Here is a 21,638-nt window from a genome sequence, read left to right as displayed (position 1 = left end):
AGACATCTGATCATTGACTGACAAGTCTTCAGAAAGTTTTTCTCACCATCTTCTAAGCTACATCTGTCTGCCGTTACTGGCCATAAGTGTAAGTTAGTTTGAACCCTTTACGCTCTTACCATATGCATTAGGATTGTGTCTGCAGCCCATCTTTCAGTCAGAAACATGCAGAGAATGAACTCAAAGCAGCAAGAAAACTGTTAACACCACGCTGGTGATCTTCATAAATGTGCTATATTATCCAAATTATTTGCATTACACTAGAGCTCTGAGTCCAAATCGACCAATAACAATTTCTGCCTCATTGCTTTAAACATAATTAGCAATGATGGCACTCAGAAGCCAAGGTGACAGACATGATACAAACACCAAGATAGATTAAATGATCACACCATTAGTAGTTTTGCCCAAGTAAGTAAAACAGGATAAAACCTGAAACAGCTAAACTTGGCTCATTTTGTCCCCAAAGGTTATTTAGACACAGCTAAAATGAGAGAAAACCTACAACTTTCAGAATCCTATCTCCCTCATCAGTAGCTTTCTCACTGTATGGGAAAAGTATTTTTTTCTAAAGTATTATCTGTATTATGAAAAAAATGCATGTGAAGATAGCCAAGCTAAGCTGTATGGTCTATTTGAAAAATGTTCAAGGCTGTCCAAAAAGTTCACAATAAAATAAACATTAATTTTGTTTTGTTTGTTTCCACACTAAATCAAATGGAATGTGGAAAGTATGCCAGCCAATCAGCTGGTGGGATAGCTAATCTTTATTAGACCAGTAAGGTGCTTCAGGGCAGTGCATGATTATAGATTGATCTCAAGAGCACATGACTTCACCACCTAAGAAATACAATAAATTCCCCAGAAATACATTCTTCAGGGTCTTACGAATAAGGGAAATACCCTTGTTCCTAATTGTATGTAAATACACAAGAGCATGACAGTCACTAAGATACAACTGTCTACAATTCTCAACTCATTTTTACTGCATTTATATATATACACCTTTTCAACTCAGGATCCAAAACGCATTAGAAGCAATCGTTAAGTGTCATGATTTCCCTTTGAGGTTGGTAGGTAGGTAGGTAAGGATCATTATCCCCATTCAACAGATTGGTGAACTGATGTAAACTGATAAAGTGACTTGCCAAAGCCACAAAGGGATTCAGTGAATGAGGGAGTGGCTGCATTTGTCGGCTCTCAGAGCCAAATAAAAAAAAAAGTCCTTCCATTTTCCCAAGGACATGAAATTTCTTACCACCCACCCAGGTTTATGGAGAAAGTCCCTGCATTAGGAGCCAGCAGTAGCAACATGAAGCACTTCTGGGCTGCATTCTACTACAGTATGGAAGATCCTGCTGGCTTGGGAAGGCAATAGCCCAGTCTAGCAGTCTGCTAAAGTGTAACCAGATCTCCTTCCCTGAGACAACAAGAGTTAGAGATGAATGTCAAAAAGAGGGTCTGGTTGCAGGCTGGTTTTGGGGACCTCCAGATGTTTGGATAAATACCCAGACTTTTGGATGCTTATACCAATCTTTGCAATTCCTCTCTTCGCCAACATATTTACATGTAATTTTGCTATGGTGAGGCTGGCTCCCTACATGATTCTATATGTAGTTTTCTATAGCAGTCCCTGCTGGGGCTTGCGTTACATTTACTGTAGTCCCTTCATAGTACTAAAATCAGGGCTACAATTATTTTAAAAGGGGGTGGGATGCAAGAGGTTTATTTCACTTTCATTGGAATCCCTGACCCCCTCTGACCCAATGAACAACCACCATAGCATTTCTGTAGATTGCTACAAGACCTACCATGTCATTTTTGTTCTCCATAAAAATGCTAAGTTTCTTCAGGAAAGACACCACCAGAATAAGCAGCTCAAAGTTCTCTCGGTCCAGTGCTTTCACTAGCATGTGGACAATGTTCTTGTTCCTCATCTTCAGTTCTGTGCGTGTGTCCTCAGCGAGGTTCAGCAGCAGATAAAGAGCAACTAACATCAAAACCAATCATACCAATAGGTCAAAGATACTGGGACTATGTCAATCTACATCTACATTAAATGTTTAGGATGGGATTTTCAAAAGTGTTCAGCACCGACTGTACCCCACTGATTTTAAGCAAGGCCAAAGTTGAATGCTTTTGATCCCCATTTAGAAAAGAAAATTAGAATTACAATCCATTTATTATTTTATATAGGTTTTGAAAATATAGTTTTATACAACTTATGACCATCCGCAACCTTTATTTTTTTTTTACAAATTCCAGGGAAACTATTAAAAAAAAAAACATTCCCTTGGGGTGATTGCAGTCCAAAAATTTCAGCAGAATGCAAAATGCATTTGAAGTGAAATTAACTAGAAACTGTTGAATACTAGTCAATTACGCTATTTTTATTGTCCAAGCTAAGAAAAATCAAACAAAACAAAGAACAGCATTAATGCTAAAAATAAAAATAGGGGCCTAATTCTCCACTGCTTTGCACCTTGTGCAGACCCTTACACGTACGCACAGTAGGAGTAGAGTGTTACCATTCTATCACTTTAGACAGTGTAAATGACTACACAAGGTGCAAAGCAGAGGAGAATCAGGCCCTACATTTTTTCAGTTATTCCAGTTTTAATAATTATCTATGTTGCTAATAAAAGCTAAGAAGTTTCTGGAAATACGTAATTTTTTTAAATTTGACTGTTTTCTTCATTTACCTTTCTCCCAATTCTTTTGCAGATCTGCATCTGCCTGCCAGACCTCAACATGTTTTCTGGCTGCTACATGGACACACACTGCGTTAGCACTCACACTGCCTGATTAGAGTACTGTAAGCATAGTTTTTCCCTGATCGCTGCAGAGCTTCATTTTTAAAATGATGAAAGTGTAAGATTATTACAAAGACCTCATTTAAAAAAATCATTACTTCACTTTTTACAAGTGAACTTAGTGCTGGTGTAAAGCACTAGACTGAGTGTCTTGGAAAAAGAACTATTCCATGCACAGAACAGACATAGTACAGCAGCAATGCAGGCACCTTCATAATGCTCCCTGCCAGTGATCCTCAATCCCTAATAAATGAATTATGCATACAGGTGAGAAGCTTGTCAGTCTCCCTGGCTCATTTGATGGTGGGCTTCTGTACTGAGAATACCAACAAAGGGGCCCATTGATACTCCTTGTAGTGGTAGAACTGGGCTAAGAACCATCTAGCGTGTTCTGAAGAGATAACTCAAAAGGAAAAGAAATACAATTTGCTTTATATACATATTCAAGTACTAGATCTGCAGCTTGTACAAATAGGCATCTTTATGGATTTCAGTGGAGCTATAATAGTTTGCACCAGCTGATGATCTGGTCCTTGCAAGACTCCAGCACTATTCAATGGCAGGAGCAATGTCACCAGCAGTATGCAGTGTTCTGGCAAACACACACCAAAGTTCTCTCTTTGAGATTGGCCGATTACTTAAATAATGTTTAAAACATTGCCAAAGTATGCAGATTAAGACTATTTTTATTTTTCTAACTTGTTAGTAAACATCCTCCACACTAGTTAAAAGTTCTCAGCAAGTCTTGGCCCTTCATGCTGTGACAAGGATCTCCTTGCCTGTTGCTTATGTTTTAGGAGTTCATACCTCGCAGCAGCTGTTCCTGCTTGACAACCAGCCCCTGGTACTTTTTATAGGTTTTCTCATAATCCTTTTTCAGGGTTTGATTCTCAGGATCTTCATCAAGTAAATAACTGGAGTTAAGGATTGTATAGTAATAGAGCAAAAGACACAGGGAAATTACAGAGTGGGGACAAATGTCAATCACAGATGTTATTTGATCATCCAGCCGGGACTACATGTCTGTGTAATAATGAATAAGAGGATGCCCATGGGACAATGTTTCTATTAAAACGAGGTCCACACTATGAATAGGTTTAGGAATTAATGGTGTTAAGGATTCTACTAGTAGTAAAAATGTCCCATATAAGCCATACTCCTGGTAAATTAAAACACTTAGGTTAAAATCATTTTTAAGAACAAAAAACAATCCCTTCTCCAGCCCAAATTTTTCACTTTTGGTTTTCATCTGTTCTAGTCCTGCAACTAGATTTTGTGCTCTCTCACTCATCTTCTGTATTGACGTGAGTTACTGCACATATAGTTCGTTTCAACCACTAGGAATCAGAAAAGCTGAAAGTTGCCCAGGCACAGAGAGAGGATATCAGCTTTCTTCTTCTTGGTGAGTTCCTCCTGCCAGAGTTCATGTCTCTTCAGCTCATGATCTATGATGTTCATACACAGAGCTCCAATTTTGTAGTGTGTGATTAGTCCATGAAACTGAGAAAAACTGTTAAAAAAAAGATATGCAGTGTATGAGAGAAATAAAGCCAAAAATCTGTGTTCAAAACTGGGGTAGTAAGATCTCATAGTATTGCACAATCTGACCGGTTTTCATTAGAGCTAGTCGAAAAAAATTCAGCGAAACAGTTTTCTATCGGAAAATGCCGTTTTGTCAAACTAGAAGCATTTTGTGAGAACGTATCAATTTTGATGAAACTTTTGATAGGAACAATTCAACTCATTTCATTTTGATACAGAAAAAACATTTTTTTGACTTTGTCATTTCAATTTATTTTGTTTAATTTTTAATAGTTCATATTTTAATATGTCTAAAAAACAAAATGTCTAAGTCAAAATGCAATGATACTATTTAAACTAAATGATTTGGTGGATGTGAACCAAATTTTTTTGAAATTTTCATCCACAGGAAATTTTGATTTTTTTTTTTTTGTTCAGATCTGGAACACACACACAAAAATCTGGTAAGTCAGAATTTCTCTTGGAACGAAAATTCCATTTTTCCAGCCAGCTATAGATTGTATGTTATAAAATGGTTCAGCCAGGCCACACTCGCAAAAAAAAAAAAGGGGGAGGGGGGGGGGGGGAAGGGAAGGTAATAATCCACCTATGTGATAACTTCTTTTTCACCAATATTCTAGATGTAGTGAAGCTGTAACATTACTAACAATTGAACATTTCACATTTCAATTGAATACTTGAGTTTTGAATACTGTTTTCATTGATGGGAGAGTTATGTGGGAGATAAGGAAGACACCAAAGAGTCCAGTGGGATAGGGGACAGGACTGGAACTCAAAAACCATGGGTTCTGTGATCCTGGCTCTGCTGAGGCTCATGTCCCCATGGGTTTACTTTCTATGCCTCAGTTTCCCCATATGTAGTGATATTTCTCAGTAAAAGTGCTTTAAGATGCAATTCCAAACTATACTAGAGCAGAAAATAACTAAAAACTCAAGGCAACTGATAGAGCAAGCTCCTCTTGCACTTACCTTGAAAAGCAAAAGAAAATATAAATAATATTAGTAGCGAGTTCCACACTTTGTTTCCAGTCTTCTCTCAGCACTCTGGCTAATGCACCCAGGGCAGTTTCTAAAAAACCAAACAAGATTTAGATGAATGGCTGTAGTGCCTCTTTCTCTATGACCTGCTTGAGCTAAACAGATTAAACACACCTTTCACTGCATTCTTTCAGGCAGCAGGATCTGACAATTAGTACAAGGAGCAGGTGAAGCCATGTAGGCCCCTGCCACCAGAGTGACCTCAGCCTTCAGACACTTTCATTAACATGGCCATTTGACTGCCTAATGTTTTTTGCATCAGTCTCTCAGACTAATCCCATTTTATGACATGGGGGGGGGCAGTTGGAGACGACACACTGGGGCATCAATGGTGAAACAGTTTGGCTGATGCGCTAGTGGAGAGAAGGGATTTCTGGAGAGGGGACAAGGGAAAAGAAAGGGAAAAAGAGCATCAACCTAGCATCACCACAAACCCTTAACTCGGATCTTGCTTATATAATGTGTGTCTTTACAGAGGGTAAGCTTTTTGGGGCAAGGAATGCCTTCTTCTATAACTCTCTCTCTTCTCCTCCTCCCCCCACATACACAGCACCGAGCACATTTTGGGTGCTACAGCACTGTTGAGATATAAACAGTAAATGTTGTGTGCTGGCCCTATTTTGCTCTAAGAGCAAACTAATACTAGAACCCCATCCCATCCCAAATGAAAGATGTGGGAGTCTCTCTGAGCGGAGAAATAGCTCCACAGAGATGGGGAAAAAAACCCAGCATAACTTTATGAGAGGATTTGTAAGTTACCATTGAGCAGCAATTCTTCCAAATTATCAGGGTTCCTGGCGAGTTGTAAGATAAGGGCAGAGCCACGCACCTTATCAGGAATATCCTCATACAGTAACTCAATGTACTCATCCATGTCATTGATATTGGCTACTTCATCAATCTGAAAGCATCAAAGACATAGCTGGGCTTTGACACAGAGAAAAAGGAACCTGCTCAACATGCAACAAAAACGATGTTACTTTGCAGCAAAGCAGAAAAGAGTGCATAGCTAAGTCTTAAGATGTAAACGACAACAAAAACCAAACACCATGTACAGAACCATTGCTACTGACTGCCCAGAACACACAAGGAGATTTCATTACAAAAACAACTGACACTAAAAGTAGCAGCTTTGTAGTGTCTAGCCCCATGTTCCAGAATCTCACTCATATTACCCTCTAAGTATATAACCCAAAGACAAACGTGCAAGAATTTTACCACTTACGGAGAGGACTTATTTTATTATTTAATATTTTTAAACCAAGGTCTTTAATAAAAAATTCTTCAATATTTTACTCATCTGATTTGCATCTATATTTTTTCCTTTTAATATAAAACAGTTCTGCAAGAGTAAAGGTCTTCGTATTTAGCTTCCTTTAAATTCTAGCTTAGATTCCTACCTCCATTCCTTCAAAAGGTGGTGGATCTTTCGGTTTACTAGATTTCTCTTTCTTTTCTATAGTGATAAAAGACATGGTTATAATTAATGTTGTGCATATTCATTGACGATAGCATATTCAGTATTATCATAGTATCTAGGAGCCCCAAACATAGAACAAAAAGAGGATCCCAACCCCAAAGAGCTTACAATCTAAGTATATAACAAACCTCAAGCGTTGTTTTAGCATTGTAGCTAGAGCAAGAAGGAGCCAAGGAGAAAATTTCGCCATGACTTTTTGACACTCAGAATAATGTACTGCAAGTTTTTTTGTTTGTTTGCTTGTTTTTAAAGAGTTTTTTTGTTTTTTTTAAAATGAATCCATCTTTAGAAGTCTAACATTTTTAACTGCATAAGAACTGGAAAATTCAGAGTTAAGCCCCCTTATTTATTTATTTTTATATATATGTATATGTATATGTGCTTTGGAACAGAATATCATCCCATGATTACAAAATCATGGATACCCTCACTATAATGTAGGACTGGACCTTCAGGATAAAATTTTCCTCTGTGCAGAGGGCCACTAGAAAGCTTAGGTCAGACTTACAGTGATGTATATACTTTCTGTTGGTATATATGCCACAAGGGTGGAAAACAACTGCTTTCAGTAGGCTACTCGTCTAATCAGGACTTTGTAAAGTAGGCCTTTATTCAGCATTTCCTGTGAAGTGTGCATGATGGTAAATGATGGTTAACAAAACAGTTAAAAGTAAAGCATTCCTGGATTTTTGTTGCTGACAAGAAAAGTTTGTGATGTACAGATATAGTGAAAGTTTCTGACTTTCTCTGGGGAAGGCCTTGAGGCTATGGCTATGGCTTCGTTCTCATCAAGGCCTGCATGTAAAGACTGTTGCACCCTTTTATGGAGTGACCAGCTCTCAAGCATGCAACATATTGGTCCAAAAACGACATCTCTGTGGAGCAGGAAGAGCACTTTTTAAACCCTGTGTTCTGGCTCATGCTGTGGTATGGCAGGAGTCCCTGTGGGCAAGTCCAAAATTCTACACACAAAAAAAGCATCCAAATAAACATTAAAGGTAACTGACAAATGGTAAAACATTGGACATGGGCCTGTTCTGCTTCTTTATGACAAAGGCCTGAAAGACTTGGGGGTTTTTTGGGGGTGGGGGAAGGTTTGTTTGTTTCAAGAAAAGTTTGCTACTTGTTTGTTTGGGGTTTTTTTTGTTTTTTGTTTTGTTTTTTAAATCATAGCTAGGGCCCTACCAAATTCATGATTCATTTTGGTCAATTTCATGGTTTCAGCTATTTAAATCTGAAATTTCAGTTAATTATAAGGATCCTGACCCATAAAGGAGTTGTGGGGTGGGGGGGGGGGGTCAAAGGTTATTATGGAGGGGAGTTGTGGTACTGCTACCCTTACTTCTGCACCACTGAAGGCAGAGCTGCCGCCAGCAGCAGCACAGAAGTAAGGCTGGCATGGTATGGTATTGCCACCCTCTCCAGTCGCCCAGCTCTGAAGGCAGCAGTGCAGATGTAAGGGTGGCATGGTATGGTACTGCCTTCAGAGCTGGGCACCTGGCCAACAGTTGCCGCTCTCTGGCCACCCAGCTCTGACGGCAACGCACAAGTAAAGGTGGCAATACTGCAACCCCCTGCAACTCCCTGTTGGGTCAGGACCCCCAATTTGAGAAACTCTGGTCTCCCGTGAAATCTGTATAGTATGGGTAAAAGCACACAAGAGACCAGATTTCATGGTCCGTGACGCGTTTTTCATGGCCGTGAATTTGGTAGGGTCTTAATAATAGCATATCATATCTAATGTCAAGTGGCTGGGTTGTTTTGCTGCCACTCTCTATTGGAGGAGGCTTCAACAAGCCTTAGTGAAGAGATGGGGTATTGAATATTTATCCAAAAAAAGCTTTTCTTCCTATTGTTTACTAGGCATTTAGCTCAAATGCCTAGTAATAAGACCAAAAGGAAAACAAGAGAGTTTTAAACCGTCTGAACAAAAAATCAGCTCCACTCTCAATTAATCAGGTTTTGCTTCCTTTGAATCCATGATGTCAAAGTACTAATTCTCAGGTCACCCACCTACAGAATTTTCCAGTAGACAAGATCTACATTTCTAATATATATAACAGGCAGAAAGGTACCATTTAAAAATAATGTAATTTCAGGTCTTCTTTAGACAGCAAGAAAGAAACAATTATAAACTAGCACTAGCCCAGTTTTTTTTGCTTTTGCACTAAGAACTATGCATTCTACTAAGAAGTGGCCACAAAAGAACACAGTAGAAAAGAGTTAAGAAAACCTAACCTATAATTGTGCCTATATAACGAAAGATCTGGGTTTGGAATCACACAGGAGATTGTTGGGGATTGGAAACTTTTATACTTTCTATTCCAGAACATGGGTTGGTAGATGTATGCCTGCAAGCCCCTAACAATTAACTGCTTTGAATCCAGGACTTGCTTAGAAATTTCTCCAGGATTTTTGCCTTCTGTGTGTTTTACCAAGAGACAAAGCTGAAAATGCTAGAATTCTTTTAACATTATTAAATCTCAAAGTGCCTCAGGACTGAAGGCTGCTGAACTGGATGTTAAACAGAGGCCTAAATAAAGCTAGGGTGTAATAGTACAGCCCTGTCAGCAGACAAAGTGAGGACTTCTGGTACTATAAAGAACCTGTTGACTCTGCAATTTAACAGGCATTGAACCATAGCTTCCAGATAAAGCCATTAGAAAGCATCTATCCTATTAACTGGTTGTAACAGAAAAGAGAAGAGGTTGTAATTTTCATGGAAATAATTCCATCGTCATCTTTATAACACTATCTGAAATAATCATTTCACCATTTAGAACAGAAAACTTTAACCGAGACACAAAAATTGAAAGAAGTATCAATATTAAGTTTGACTAATCAAAATTCAAAATGTACTTTGATCATCAAAATGACAACTTTTCCCCCACAAGATTCTGTCAATTCTTCCATGTACAGCACAAAACACACACTCCCCTTCTCTCCTCAGGTTTCTGAGTATCAGGGAAAGTAGCATTTGAATTAGAAACCCCAAAATACAGAGTATCGCTATAGCTGCTACACTCCAGCTCTCCATTCCCCGTTCTCTCTATTGCTTACCTTTCCCGGAAGAGGCATCTCTACGGTTCTGCAGGTAGTACAGCAGCTGCTCCACTTCTGCTAGCTTGGAGGGGTGAATGAGCTTGCATTCTTCCACCACCTTTCGAGCCAGGGAAGCAACGTCTGTGTTTGCATTAAGACTCTTCAGCCGAATGCTGCAAGACACAGGTCAGATGGTTTTCTCCCCAGTTGATAAGATTTTTGCATCTTCAACGCTTCAATTTAAACTTATATAGTCATGAGTTTGTCAAGGCAGAGATGCTCATGCCACAGTTTGGAACAGCCGAGATCAGAAAGCAGTGGCACCCTGGAGTTCAGAACAGCAAGCAACTGTCTGTCAAATGGACTTAACAGGGTAGGACCATTTCTCACCAACTAGTCAAACAGCAGCTTTAGAGATGGCTGCATTAGCAAATGCCTCCTATCTAGTCAAGACACAGCAGCAAATAAGGAGTCAGTGGTCTATTTCCAAAAAAGTTATCTAAAGGTAACTTTCCTTTATTAATATGAAACTCCCAGAGTATAGCATAGAAAAAATACCTTTCAGAAATAAAATCGGCTGTCAGTATTGATTGTGCAGAGTTTCCTCACACTGCATTAGGACAGCCATAGAGAGAAGTCTACTTTGCCATAAAGGACTCAAAAATCACAGATCATACCAGTGACAGAGGGTAAGCAAGAGCAGATATCTGTAAGCACAGACCAGGAGGTGGAATAAAAGGATTTCTATTGAGTCCTAGATGGAATAGCATGGATTCATTGCAAACCAGACAAACATTTTTAGTGTATTCAAAAAATCTGCAATAGTAATATTTTCTTATACAATGAAATGGTTATTTTTTTCCTGTTCCTTATTCTTAAAAAAGAACCCCTGCACTCAGACACATATGCTCAATCTTTCAACAACAAATTCGCCCTCAAGCAAAAAGCAGACCTGGAAAGTTTCACCTTCCAGGTGAAAGTCTGAGAAAGTTACTGGAAAAGGGCCTTTTACATCAGAAATGCTTAGGCAACCTTAACTACAGAGGGCACAACAACTGTACCCTGTATAAAGAAAATGCAGATAACATAATGAAATTGCTAACATCAACCGGACATACACATACTCCAAATAAGGGAGGCAGTGTATCCCAATGGATAGAGCACCAGAATAGGCTTCAGAAGATCTGGGTTTTATCCCAAGCTGTGCCATTGACCACTGTGTGACCATGAGAAAGTAACTTCACTTCTCCATGCCTCAGCTTCCCCATAGGTAAGATGGGGAGAATGATAATTATTTTCCTTTACAAAGTACCTTGAGATGGAAAACAAACACTATATAAGAACTAAAGTTTAATATTACAATGAATATATGCTACAACACCACTGCAAACAACTATGCATATATGTTATTCCCAGACTTAATACTAATTTAATAAAATGTTCTGAAGTTTGAAAAAGTTTCAGTAACAAAGGAAATAATATAATAGAACACTAATTTTAAGAACTCATAGCCTAGAATTCCAGGACATTTTAACTTTAATAACCCCAAGAGTGTGCCATGAACTTACATTTTTTGACACTCCTTTCGCTCCCCCAACATGGGGTCCCCCATTTCTCCAAGAATGGTTGCTTCCACTTCATAATGAACAATAAGGGCCTTTTCGGAAGGGTGTACATCTATGTTACCTCCTTTCACCTTCCTACAAGGCAGAAAAACAAATTCATCACTGACTAAATGAGAAGCCCAAGAAATATCTGGGAAAACAGGTCAATGCGAATTGGACATCTCTGATCAAGTAGTTTGTATTAGTGAGACAGATTCTACCTATATAGCATAAACCCAGCCTTGGTCTTCTTTGCATTAGCACATGGTCTCTCCCACATTCCTTCAATTTACACAAGAATCTTAGCACAAGAGTCACCTCTGTGTCTATCGGCTCTAGTATGTGCCAGGGTGGATAAAAATCAACGATTTTTTTTTAAAAAATAAAAAAATAATAATCAGATTTCTTTTATTTAACTCGGATTTTTTGATAAAATACTTTTTGAGGAAAAATCCTATCTAAAGATAGTTTTAATTAAGATACATTATAGCTCAAAGATATCTCATCGTGGAATAGGGATTATAAATTCTAATTCTGTATTGTGAGACAATATATTCATGTAATCTTTAAGAAAAGTTTTATAAATGAGTTCCAATAGTTCATGGATTAGGGACCCAATCTTATGGGGTTCCAGGTGCTTCTGTATAGATTATTTTGGTTAATCTTTCTATCTACCCAATGGGACTCAGTGCTCAGTCTAGAAGATACCATCAGAGATGTTTAGTTTTGCAGTTCTCAAACTGTGGATTTGTGACTCCAGAGATAACATGCTTGTTAACAGCAAAAATGTTTTTAAATAAATACATAATATATAGAGGTGAGAAATAACAGACCTCAACCCTATTGTTCCTCTGCAAATTTGTGTACACAGAGTCAATCCCTCACCTCTCTCTAAAAGTGTAACATTTCAAAAAGTTCAATGAATAGAAGATTGTTGGGGGCGGAATAGATCTGGACAATGAGAAGAAGTCTGGAGATAAATGTGAGAAGAGAGGGAGAGGCAATAGAAACAAAAGTGAAACTGTTTGAGCAGCATACTCCAGAAGTCTTGAGGTCTTTCTGAGCGTAGCCTTCATAGATTTGAGATCTACCATACCATTCTCTCACTAGAAGGGAAAACCTATAATGGCGGCAGGCCATAAAAGAGACCCAGTTTGGGAATATTTAATGAAGTTCCTCTACCTGTGGGTAAGACAGGCATGCATGCAAAATGCAAACAGTGCAACAAAGAAATGCAAGGCCTGGTTGCCCAAATGAAACATCATGAGAAATGTTCCTTCTCGGAAGGAAGCTGCGTTGAAGACGATGAAAGGAACATGTCTGAACATGCAGGATTTTCAGGTTGGTAAACATTTTTATTTCATACTTCTTTCTTAAGGACTGCCTGTATTCCTTCTGGACTATTATTGAATTCTCATGCTTGATCAATAAATATAGTTGTTACTCTATGGTACTATATTTTTTTATCACAACTGCATCTAAAATGAAATAGCTGAAATAGGCAGATCTCCCTTTTACAATTTCACCTTTAAAGTAGTACTGAGTGTCAATGAATGCAATGAGTAATACTAAATGAGCGGTGTGGTAATAATTAAATAACTACATTAACTTATTTTGTTGAGGAGAATCCATCCTCAACATACAGGATTCTGAAGACTATCCACCTTCAAGATCACCATCATTTTCTATAGTTTCAGAGTTATCTGCCAATGATAGTGTTTCAGTCACATCACGTATGTCACATAGCCACAGTATATCAGCTATAGCGAAAAGAAAAAAAAATATATCCATCATCCAGAAACAACCATAGATAAGTCTGTGATAAGAACCAGCAGATTACAAAAAGAGGTAATTGACGAAAAAATTGCCCAGTTTGTTTATGCAACAAACGCTCCTTACTGTATGATTGAGAACCCACACTTCATTAACATGGTTCAGTCATTAAGACCAGGATACAGTCCACCCAACAGAGCAGATGTCGCAGGCAAATTGCTGGATAAAGTTTATGAAAGAGAAATTGAGCAGTGTGCAAAAGGTCTAGAGGGTAAAATTGTTAACCTGAGTCTTGATGGGTGGTGCAATGTCCACAATGATCCTGTTGTATGTGCTTGTGTGACAACAGAAGAAGGGAATGTCTTCCTTACAGAAACAATTGATACATCAGGAAATGCACACACAGCAGAATACTTACAAGAAGTAGCAGTAAAAGATATAAGAAACTGTGAAAAAAAATTCAAATGTCTAGTATGCAGCTTGGTCACAGACAATGCTGCAAATGTATCCAAGATGAGACGAAATTATTTAGAAGAGAGGGAAGAGAGTCCCAAGCTAATAACATACGGTTGCAGTGCTCATTTGTTGCACCTCATAGCCAAAGACTTTAGTGTTCCAGAAATAAAGGCTAATGTTGTTGAAATTGCAAAATACTTAAATTTTAAATTTAAATTTTAAATTAATGGAGATATCCCATCTCCTAGAATTGGAAGGGACCTTGAAAGGTCATCGAGTCCAGCCCCCTGCCTTTACTAGCAGGACCAAGTACTGATTTTGCCCCAGATCCCTAAGTGGCCCCCTCAAGGATTGAACTCACAACCCTGGGTTTAGCAGGCCAATGCTCAAACCACTGAGCTATCCCTCCCCCCAGTTGTACTTCCGTAACAACCACTTTGCAGCAGCTGCTTTGAAAAATGTTGGAGGAACCAAGCTAACTTTCCTACAACACGTGCGATGGAACTCAGTAGTGGACTGTTTTGAGCACTATATCAAGAACTGGCCTAATCTGATGACAGTTGTGAACAAAATCGTGAAAAAACAGATGGCACTGTCACAGCCAAAGTTCTCAACATTGGGTTTAAGAGAAATGCTGAATACATGCTGAGTATCCTGAAGCCTATTTCTGTAGCCTTGAACAAAATGCAGGAAATAGCTTTTATTTCATTTTATTTTATTTAAATAGGTTTTATTGCTGACGCTGTTGAAATTTGGAAGGAACTGAGTGAGATCTTAAAAAGAGAAATATGCAATGACAGAGTTAAATTACAAGCACTGAAAAAACGAATGGGACAAGCACTGTCTCCAGCTCATTTTCTTGCAAATTTTCTCAATATATTAATGATTAACCTGTTGAACTGAAGATATTTATGAAGTCATTGGAAGGTAAACTATCTGCTTCAATTACCTTTGGTAAATGAAATAACCAGACAATCATTCATTTTCTGATATAGCTGTAAAACTAATCTGAAAAGTTTTCAAAATAAATCACTTTAAAAAATGTATAGTGTGTACCTTCTAAAAAGGAAACCCACATCTATCTCTGAGTTGTGAAGGATATGTATTAAGGTTATAACAACCAACAAGAATGCACTTTTATGTAAGAATCCATGATTAAATCAAGTCTTCCCGAGTACCTGCCTAGATAAAGCCTATACCAGGGGTAGGCAACCTTTCAGAAGCGGTGTGCCGAGTCTTCATTTACTTACTTTAATTTAAGGTTTCGTGTGCCGGTAATACATTTTAACATTTTTTAGAAGGTCTCTCTCTATAAGTCTATATATTATAAAACTAAACTATTGTTGTATGTAAAGTAAACAAGGTTTTCAAAACATTTAAAAAGCTTCATTTAAAATTAAATTAAAATGCTGATCTTACGCCACCAGCCTGCTCAGCTCGCTGCCAGCCTGGCGTTCTGTTCACCTAGACCGGCAGCGGGCTGAGTGGGGCCTGACCTCTGAAGCCCCCCACAGCCCCAGAAGGGTGGAGGGGAGTGGGGGAGTGCAGGGCAGAAGGCTGGAGGGTGTGGGGGGCTTCAGAGGTCAGGGCAGAGGGCTGGGGGTGTGGGGGGTGCAGGGCAGAAGGCTGGGGGGGTGGGGGGCTTCAGAGGTCAGAGCAGAGGACTGGAGGGGTGTGGAGGGTGCAAGGCAGAAGGCTGGGGGTGGGATGGGTCAGGGCAGAGGGCTGGGGTGTGTGTGGAGGTGCAGGGCAGAAGGCTGGGTGTGGGGGAGGTTCAGGGCAGAGGGCTGGGGTGCTCGGCTCGTGGGGGTGCTCCCAGCCCCCTGCCCTCTGCCCTGAGCGGCTCATGGCAGGGGGCTGGAAGGGATATGTCCTGTTCTACCCCCTGCCCCAAGGCCCATCCCTACCTCTTCTCTGCCTCCTTTACCCAGGGCCGGCTTTAGCAAGGGGCTGCCGCGCGCCGGCTGGAGCTCCGGCCGGGACAGCGGGCCCGCGGGGCTTTTGCAGAGCAGCAAACACGCTGCCACTCCTCCCCCCTCCCTTTGCAAGGGCCGGCGCAGGGAAGGAGAGGAGGAGGGGCAGGAAAGCAGGCTGCACCACGGCTGGGGGAAGGAGCGGGGGAGCTTGGCTGCTGCAGGATGGAGCTTCTGCCTCCTGCCCCAGCAGGGGAGAGCGGTGCGCGGGGGGGCTGAGTGCGGCTGGGGGTCGGAACCGCGGCAGGCAGCCGCGTGCCATTCAAAATCGGCTCGCGTGGCGTGTTTGGCACACGTGCCGTAGGTTGCCGACCCCTGGCCTAAACTATCCAAAACTAAGAGGAATCAATCACGGAACCAGAAAGATAGGCCTCATAGAAGTCAGAGGATCCAAAAAGGCGTTTAATTTTCTAAATATGCCCATGTTTTGAAAGTCTGCATTCCTAATCCTCAGCTTCCCCAGAGACTGATGCCATTAGCAATTAGCAGTTACTCATCTTTCTCTAAAGGAATCTTTCCCACAGGTCCTGCTGATAGGATAAGACATGTCTTAGGCCTTATCTACACTACAATATTTTGTTGACAAAACAGTGAACTGAAGCACTACAAAAAAAAAAAAAAAAAAGGGGAGCCCCCAGAGGGCCCCAAAACCCCCGGGGGGGGGCGGACGGGCGGCCCCGGGGGCGGGGGGGGGGGGGGGGGGTGGGGGGGGGGGGGCAGGCTGACGGCCGGCAGCCGCGGCCGGAGGAGCGAGGGGGGGCGCAGGCTGGCAGCCCGCAGCGCAGCTGGCAGCCATGGGGGGGGCGCGGCGGGCGTGGCCGGGGGAGCGGGGGGGGGGGGCACAGCATGGCGGTCGGCAGCCGCGGCCAGAGGAGCAAGGGGCGGGCCACAGGGGTGGCACGGCAGGGCCGGAGGAGCCATGGGGGGGTGGGAGGGGCGGTGCGGCCACAGGAGGAGCCAAGGGGGGCGGGGCGTGGAGCGGCCGGAGGAGGAGCCAAGGGGGGCGGGGCCAGAGGAGGAGCACCTTTTTTATGTTTGCTCCCCCTCCTCTTAGAAGCTGGCTACGCCCCTGCCTCTACAGTACCTATTTTTCCAGAGCCTGAAACTTCAGTGGCTCAGGATGATTTTGATGGTTTGTTACTGGGCTTGGCTGATTTTTACAATTCACCACCACCATGAGATATAAATCAAGCAAGTCCAAACCTGTTTCAATATATCTACAGATTTTTGGTAATACGCTACTTCAGGAAAGGTCTGTGAGCTTGATCTTATGAGAAACTAAGCATCCTCAGCTCCTGTTATAAACAATGGGAATTGAGGGTGCTCAACACCTTAAGGTATGAGGGCTTGAGTGAGGGAGTTTGGGAGAGGAATTGTAATTTGTGAGACTGTTTCACTCAAGGTCTATTTTTTGGAGGGTAGAGGGAATTTGTAATAAGGCCCACCTAGTAGATTTGTTAAGGTTACTCAGGAAGCCTTAACTGTGTGCATGTCTATATAATCTTTAGTTACACAATCACACAAAATTTAAGGATAAAGGCCTTAGTAGTAGAATGACCGTCAAAGGTAGCCAGCTTTTTTATTCTCTTCCAATTCCATTTCCACCAGGCTTACATGCAGAGAAACTAATTAAATATTCTATGCAGAGTCAAAAACTGTTTTAATTATCAAACTTGGTAATATTTATGAATAGGTTGAAGAGCAAGCCTGCCCAAATTAGTTGACCCACAATGAGTTTTAGCACTGCCTTCAAGTTTTTTCCTCATGGAACCTGCCCCTATGTAGGGTGGAGGCATGGGTGAGCACGGGACCTATTGCTGTGGAGATCCTCTGCTTTACTTTCTTTGTGCCAGGGGAGGGGGTCACAGGCTATGCTCTACTTATCAGGCTAGAGTAGCCTCTCCTCTGTGGCCTGGGGGCCATTTTCTTCCTCTTGCATGCGGATAGGCCCAATCATTGCGTGGGAAGTTGCTCTTTCATCTGTACCTCAGTGTTCTCATCTCAAAGCCTGAACTTTGAGATGTGCTTTGAGATTACAGCCAAAAAGCAATAAACTCTGAACATTTCTTTGCACTTATCAACATTTACTATCCACTAGAACAAATGTAGTATATATGGGTATCCAGTGCCACAAAGAAAATGTTTTTGTTTTTTAAATAAATGAAACATTTCTATTCTTATTAACTTTTGCAGCCATCCATCTACTTGAAAAAAAAAATCCAAATGTTGGATGATCGTCAAGGTTTGAAGGACAAAGATTGTGCCAGGTTGCTGGTATGATACAGCCATGCCATCCTGTCCCTTCACTTCGCTTGCCTGCTTGGTTCCTGAAATTGACAAGAATCTCTATTAAGGCTTAAAAGAGGAAAGTCTTGTCTATAGACAAAATTTGCACCGATTTAGCTCTAGTGTCAACTGAATTAAGAGCATCCACATAGGAGTTTACTCCAGTTTAAATTCATTTTTTTTTAATCTAATTTTGTTAAACTAGTGCAATTTTTGTGCATATACAAGGCTAAAAATTCTTGTGATCCCCATACACTAACAACTTACAACAGTGACCCAGACAGAAAGTTGGTGTGGGAGTCTGCATGGAGGATGACAAGGGAAAAATCAGAGGAGAGCTATGCTTGCACATCTGCCCAGAGCCATGCCAAACAATAGGGCACTGGGTTTGTTTCAGCAATTTCTCTAGAACACAAAAATCTAAGACTGCTGTTGAAAACGCTGGAAAAAAATTCCTCCGAGATCACAAAAGTGGCCTGCATAGAATATACACATTAAGATAGGTACTACTTTGAGCAGGGCCATCCCTAGCTATTTTGGTGCCCGTGCGGGGGTAGGGGTGTGGCCCCAGGCCTTCGGGGGGGGGGGGGGGGGGGGGGGGCCCCCCCCCCCGCGGCCCGGGGGGCGGGGGGGGGGGGGGGGGGGGGGGGGGGGGGAAACCATCCCCCAGCACTCGCAGGCAGCGCAGCTGGGAGCCAGGGGAGTGGAGCAGGCTGGGGCCAGGTCGCTCAACTTACCGGTGAGTGCAGGCCCAACTGCTTCTGGAGTCCTCAGGGGAATGGGGGTGGGAAGAGGTGGGGTGGAGGCCCTGGGGAAGAGCCGGAGCAGGGGCTGGAGCAGCACGCAGGTGCCCCAAATTTCCTGGTGCCCTACGCAGCTGCGTACTTTGCCTATGGGTAAGGACAGCCCTAACTTTGAGATGGCCATTGCAACTTTAACACTAGATGACCACTCAATTTTCAGCTATGATCATATCTTCACAGCAGAATCAATGGCTATCAGAAATCATTGGTAGTTTTCAATGCATTTTAAAATCAAGGATCTTAATAATTTGACAGATACAAGTAAACAATCTAAGCAACAAGGGGGTAACAGAACTCTGCATGTGACTGGGGTGTCCCAACATATCCAATCAAACCTCTGCAAAGGCTGTTGAACAGTGCAGAAGATAAGCAGGGGGGGGGGGGGAAGAGAGAAGAAGATCACCAGGAGCTCAGAAGGGTTAAAAAATGATGGATAATGAGAAAATCCAGAATTACATAGGGTAGGAAAAAATTATAAGGGCTCATGCTCATGGGATAAACCAGCCACTAACTGACAGGGGTTAAGAAGAAACTTTCCCAATGGGCAGAATAACTGTTCTTGCGGCTGCTTGCATTTTCCTCTGAAGCAGCTGGTAACAGACATCGCTGAAAGACAGGATACTAGGCTAGATGGATCCTAATCTCTAACTGGGGCAGCTTCATCATTAAACAATGGTGTCAGCAGACAATCACCCACTCATCACTCCATCCCTCCCAAAAAGCCCAGCCATCCAATCCCTCAGATCCACCCTTCCCCTCCACAACCCTTCCCTTTATCTACCTTGCTACTCTGCCATCCCACCTGCTCAGTGATCCCCAGCCATCCCTCCTTATCTACATCTCACCCGTACAGTGCACACCCAGCTATACACTCCAAACCCAACCAAACATCCCCTATAACCCCAGGCAACCCTCCTATCCCCCCCCCCCCCCACCCAAGCTCCCCCCATAACCCCACCCATCCACCCCCCACCCAACCCAACCTCCCCTATAACCCCACCCATCCTTCCTATCCATCCCCCAACCCCACCCATCCCAACCCCATCCCCCCTCCCCTAACACCACCCATCCCCCATCTAGACCCCCTCCCCCCTCCCCTAACATCCCCCATCTAGACCCCATTCCCCCGACCCCACCCATCCCCCATACCTCCTCCCTTAACCCCACCCATCCATCCCCCCGAACCCCACCCGCCCCACTCCGGTGCTGCCCCGGCCTGACTCAGCCCCCCGGCACGGGGCGGGCGGTACCTCTTGAGGTATCTGGCGTCCTCCCCCTGCATGGTGCCGCGGGGGTGCCGGGCCGGGGGCGGCTCTGCAGCGGCCGCTGTTACCAGGGTGAGAGCAGCGCCAGCCCCGCCCGCACACAGCTCCCGGCCCGTGCAGCTCTCCCTAGCGCGCAGGCGCAGTGAGACCGCAGGCCGCGTCGTCGCCGCGTGACTGATTTGGCGCTGCCTGTGCAGAACGAGATTGGGCTCAGAGGAGCGGGACCTGCACATCGCCCCCTGGACGCAGGGAGGAGACACTGCCTGAGCTCATGGCCATCCCTGGCAAGGTTGGGCGGTCTCCCTGGCTGAGTCTGTGCAGCAGCTTCCCTGCCCAGAGCCCCCCACCCAGGCTGCACCAGCCCCAAGTTCCCCCTGTGGGTCAAGCAGGGGGCCAGCACGTGACACAGCATCTGGGGGCAGAACTGGTGTGAAGACCAGTTCAGCTACCCTAGTTCCAGACCCAGTCATAGGACTGACCTGATGTGGAGGTAGGGTGACCAGATGTCCCATTATTAGGGGCTTTGTCTTATATGGGCAACTATACGCACCCCAGCCCCTCAAAAAAGCATCCCTATTTTCACACTCTATGTGGAGGCATCCTGATCTGTTTATACTGAACTGGTTTCAGTATAAACAGTCCAGGCCACCTTAAATTGCTTAGCACCAGGTCCATTGCTGTAATCAGTGTAAGTTGCACCCAGTATGGCCAACCTCAAGCATCCAACAGTCATGAGTCAGGCACCAAAAAAATCATGAAAACAACAAGGAGTCCAATGGTACCTTAAAGACTAACAGATTTATTTGTGCATAAGCTTTCGTGGGTAAAAAAAAAAGCTTATGCCCAAATAAATCTGTTAGTCTTTAAGGTGCCACCGGACTCCTCGTTGTTTTTGTGGATACAGACTAACATGGCTACCCCTCTGATACTTGACACCACGCAAGAAAAAAATCATGAGACTTTTCATAAATAATAACATTGGGGCTCTTTTTCTTTGCCTTTTTGTTTTGAGACTCTAGGTTACACTTGGGTCACATTTTCCAACTTTTCTCCACAACATGAGGGCTAGGAAGTATCTTTTAATGAAAACCGAGATTCTCATACTATCGCTTGTCTCCAGGAACTAGAGCTTGAGGGAAAACACCAAATATTACAAGACTTGTGATAAAATTGTGAGAGTCAGCAATGCTGGGAACCATTTTTAAACCTGCTTAGAAAACAACCCCATTGCAGACAGACCGCAGGGGCAAAGATGCTAGGACAAACACCCACTCTTCCTTGAAGCGTTATGGTGTCTGCCAGACCTGCACCTCTCCAGATCCAGGTCTCCTACCTGCAGGTAAAGTGAAGGAACTCAGTTTATCTGCCTTGGATGGTTTCAGCAAAGCATAAGTAAAAAACCTGATATTTCAGCCACGAAGCCACCATTTCTGATCTGTGCAGGGCTTCTTTAAAAAAATGCTCTGGATGTAAATAAAAAATAATCCCAAACAAATCACATATGGGCTGAAATTTCCCACATTTATGCACAGTAAGGAATCATAGAATATCAGGGTTGGAAGG

General features: G+C 42.6%; 1 protein-coding gene across 1 annotated transcript in view; it reads right to left on the bottom strand.

Moving 5' to 3' along the window:
* Positions 1–20,181, bottom strand: part of LOC113407532 (kinesin-associated protein 3) — a 146,938-nt gene extending 126,757 nt beyond the window's left edge. Inside the window, exons 1-9 of the mRNA XM_026656142.1 lie at positions 20,061–20,181; positions 11,484–11,615; positions 9,934–10,088; positions 6,794–6,849; positions 6,153–6,294; positions 5,325–5,424; positions 4,199–4,323; positions 3,621–3,719; positions 1,812–1,990 (exon numbers count right to left, since the gene is read on the bottom strand). Of these exons, the coding sequence (XP_026511927.1) occupies positions 1,812–1,990; positions 3,621–3,719; positions 4,199–4,323; positions 5,325–5,424; positions 6,153–6,294; positions 6,794–6,849; positions 9,934–10,088; positions 11,484–11,615; positions 20,061–20,092 (1,020 nt within the window). The 5' untranslated portion in view covers positions 20,093–20,181. The remainder of the gene's footprint in view (positions 1–1,811; positions 1,991–3,620; positions 3,720–4,198; positions 4,324–5,324; positions 5,425–6,152; positions 6,295–6,793; positions 6,850–9,933; positions 10,089–11,483; positions 11,616–20,060) is intronic.
* Between the last annotated feature and the right edge of the window lie 1,457 nt (positions 20,182–21,638).

The sequence above is a fragment of the Terrapene carolina genome, unplaced genomic scaffold (assembly GCF_002925995.2).
Source record: "Terrapene carolina triunguis isolate 2854851 unplaced genomic scaffold, T_m_triunguis-2.0 Scaffold212, whole genome shotgun sequence".
Taxonomy (NCBI): domain Eukaryota; kingdom Metazoa; phylum Chordata; order Testudines; family Emydidae; genus Terrapene; species Terrapene triunguis.
The sequence above is the reverse complement of the archived record's forward strand: the minus strand, read 5'-3'. Positions and strand labels throughout refer to the sequence as shown.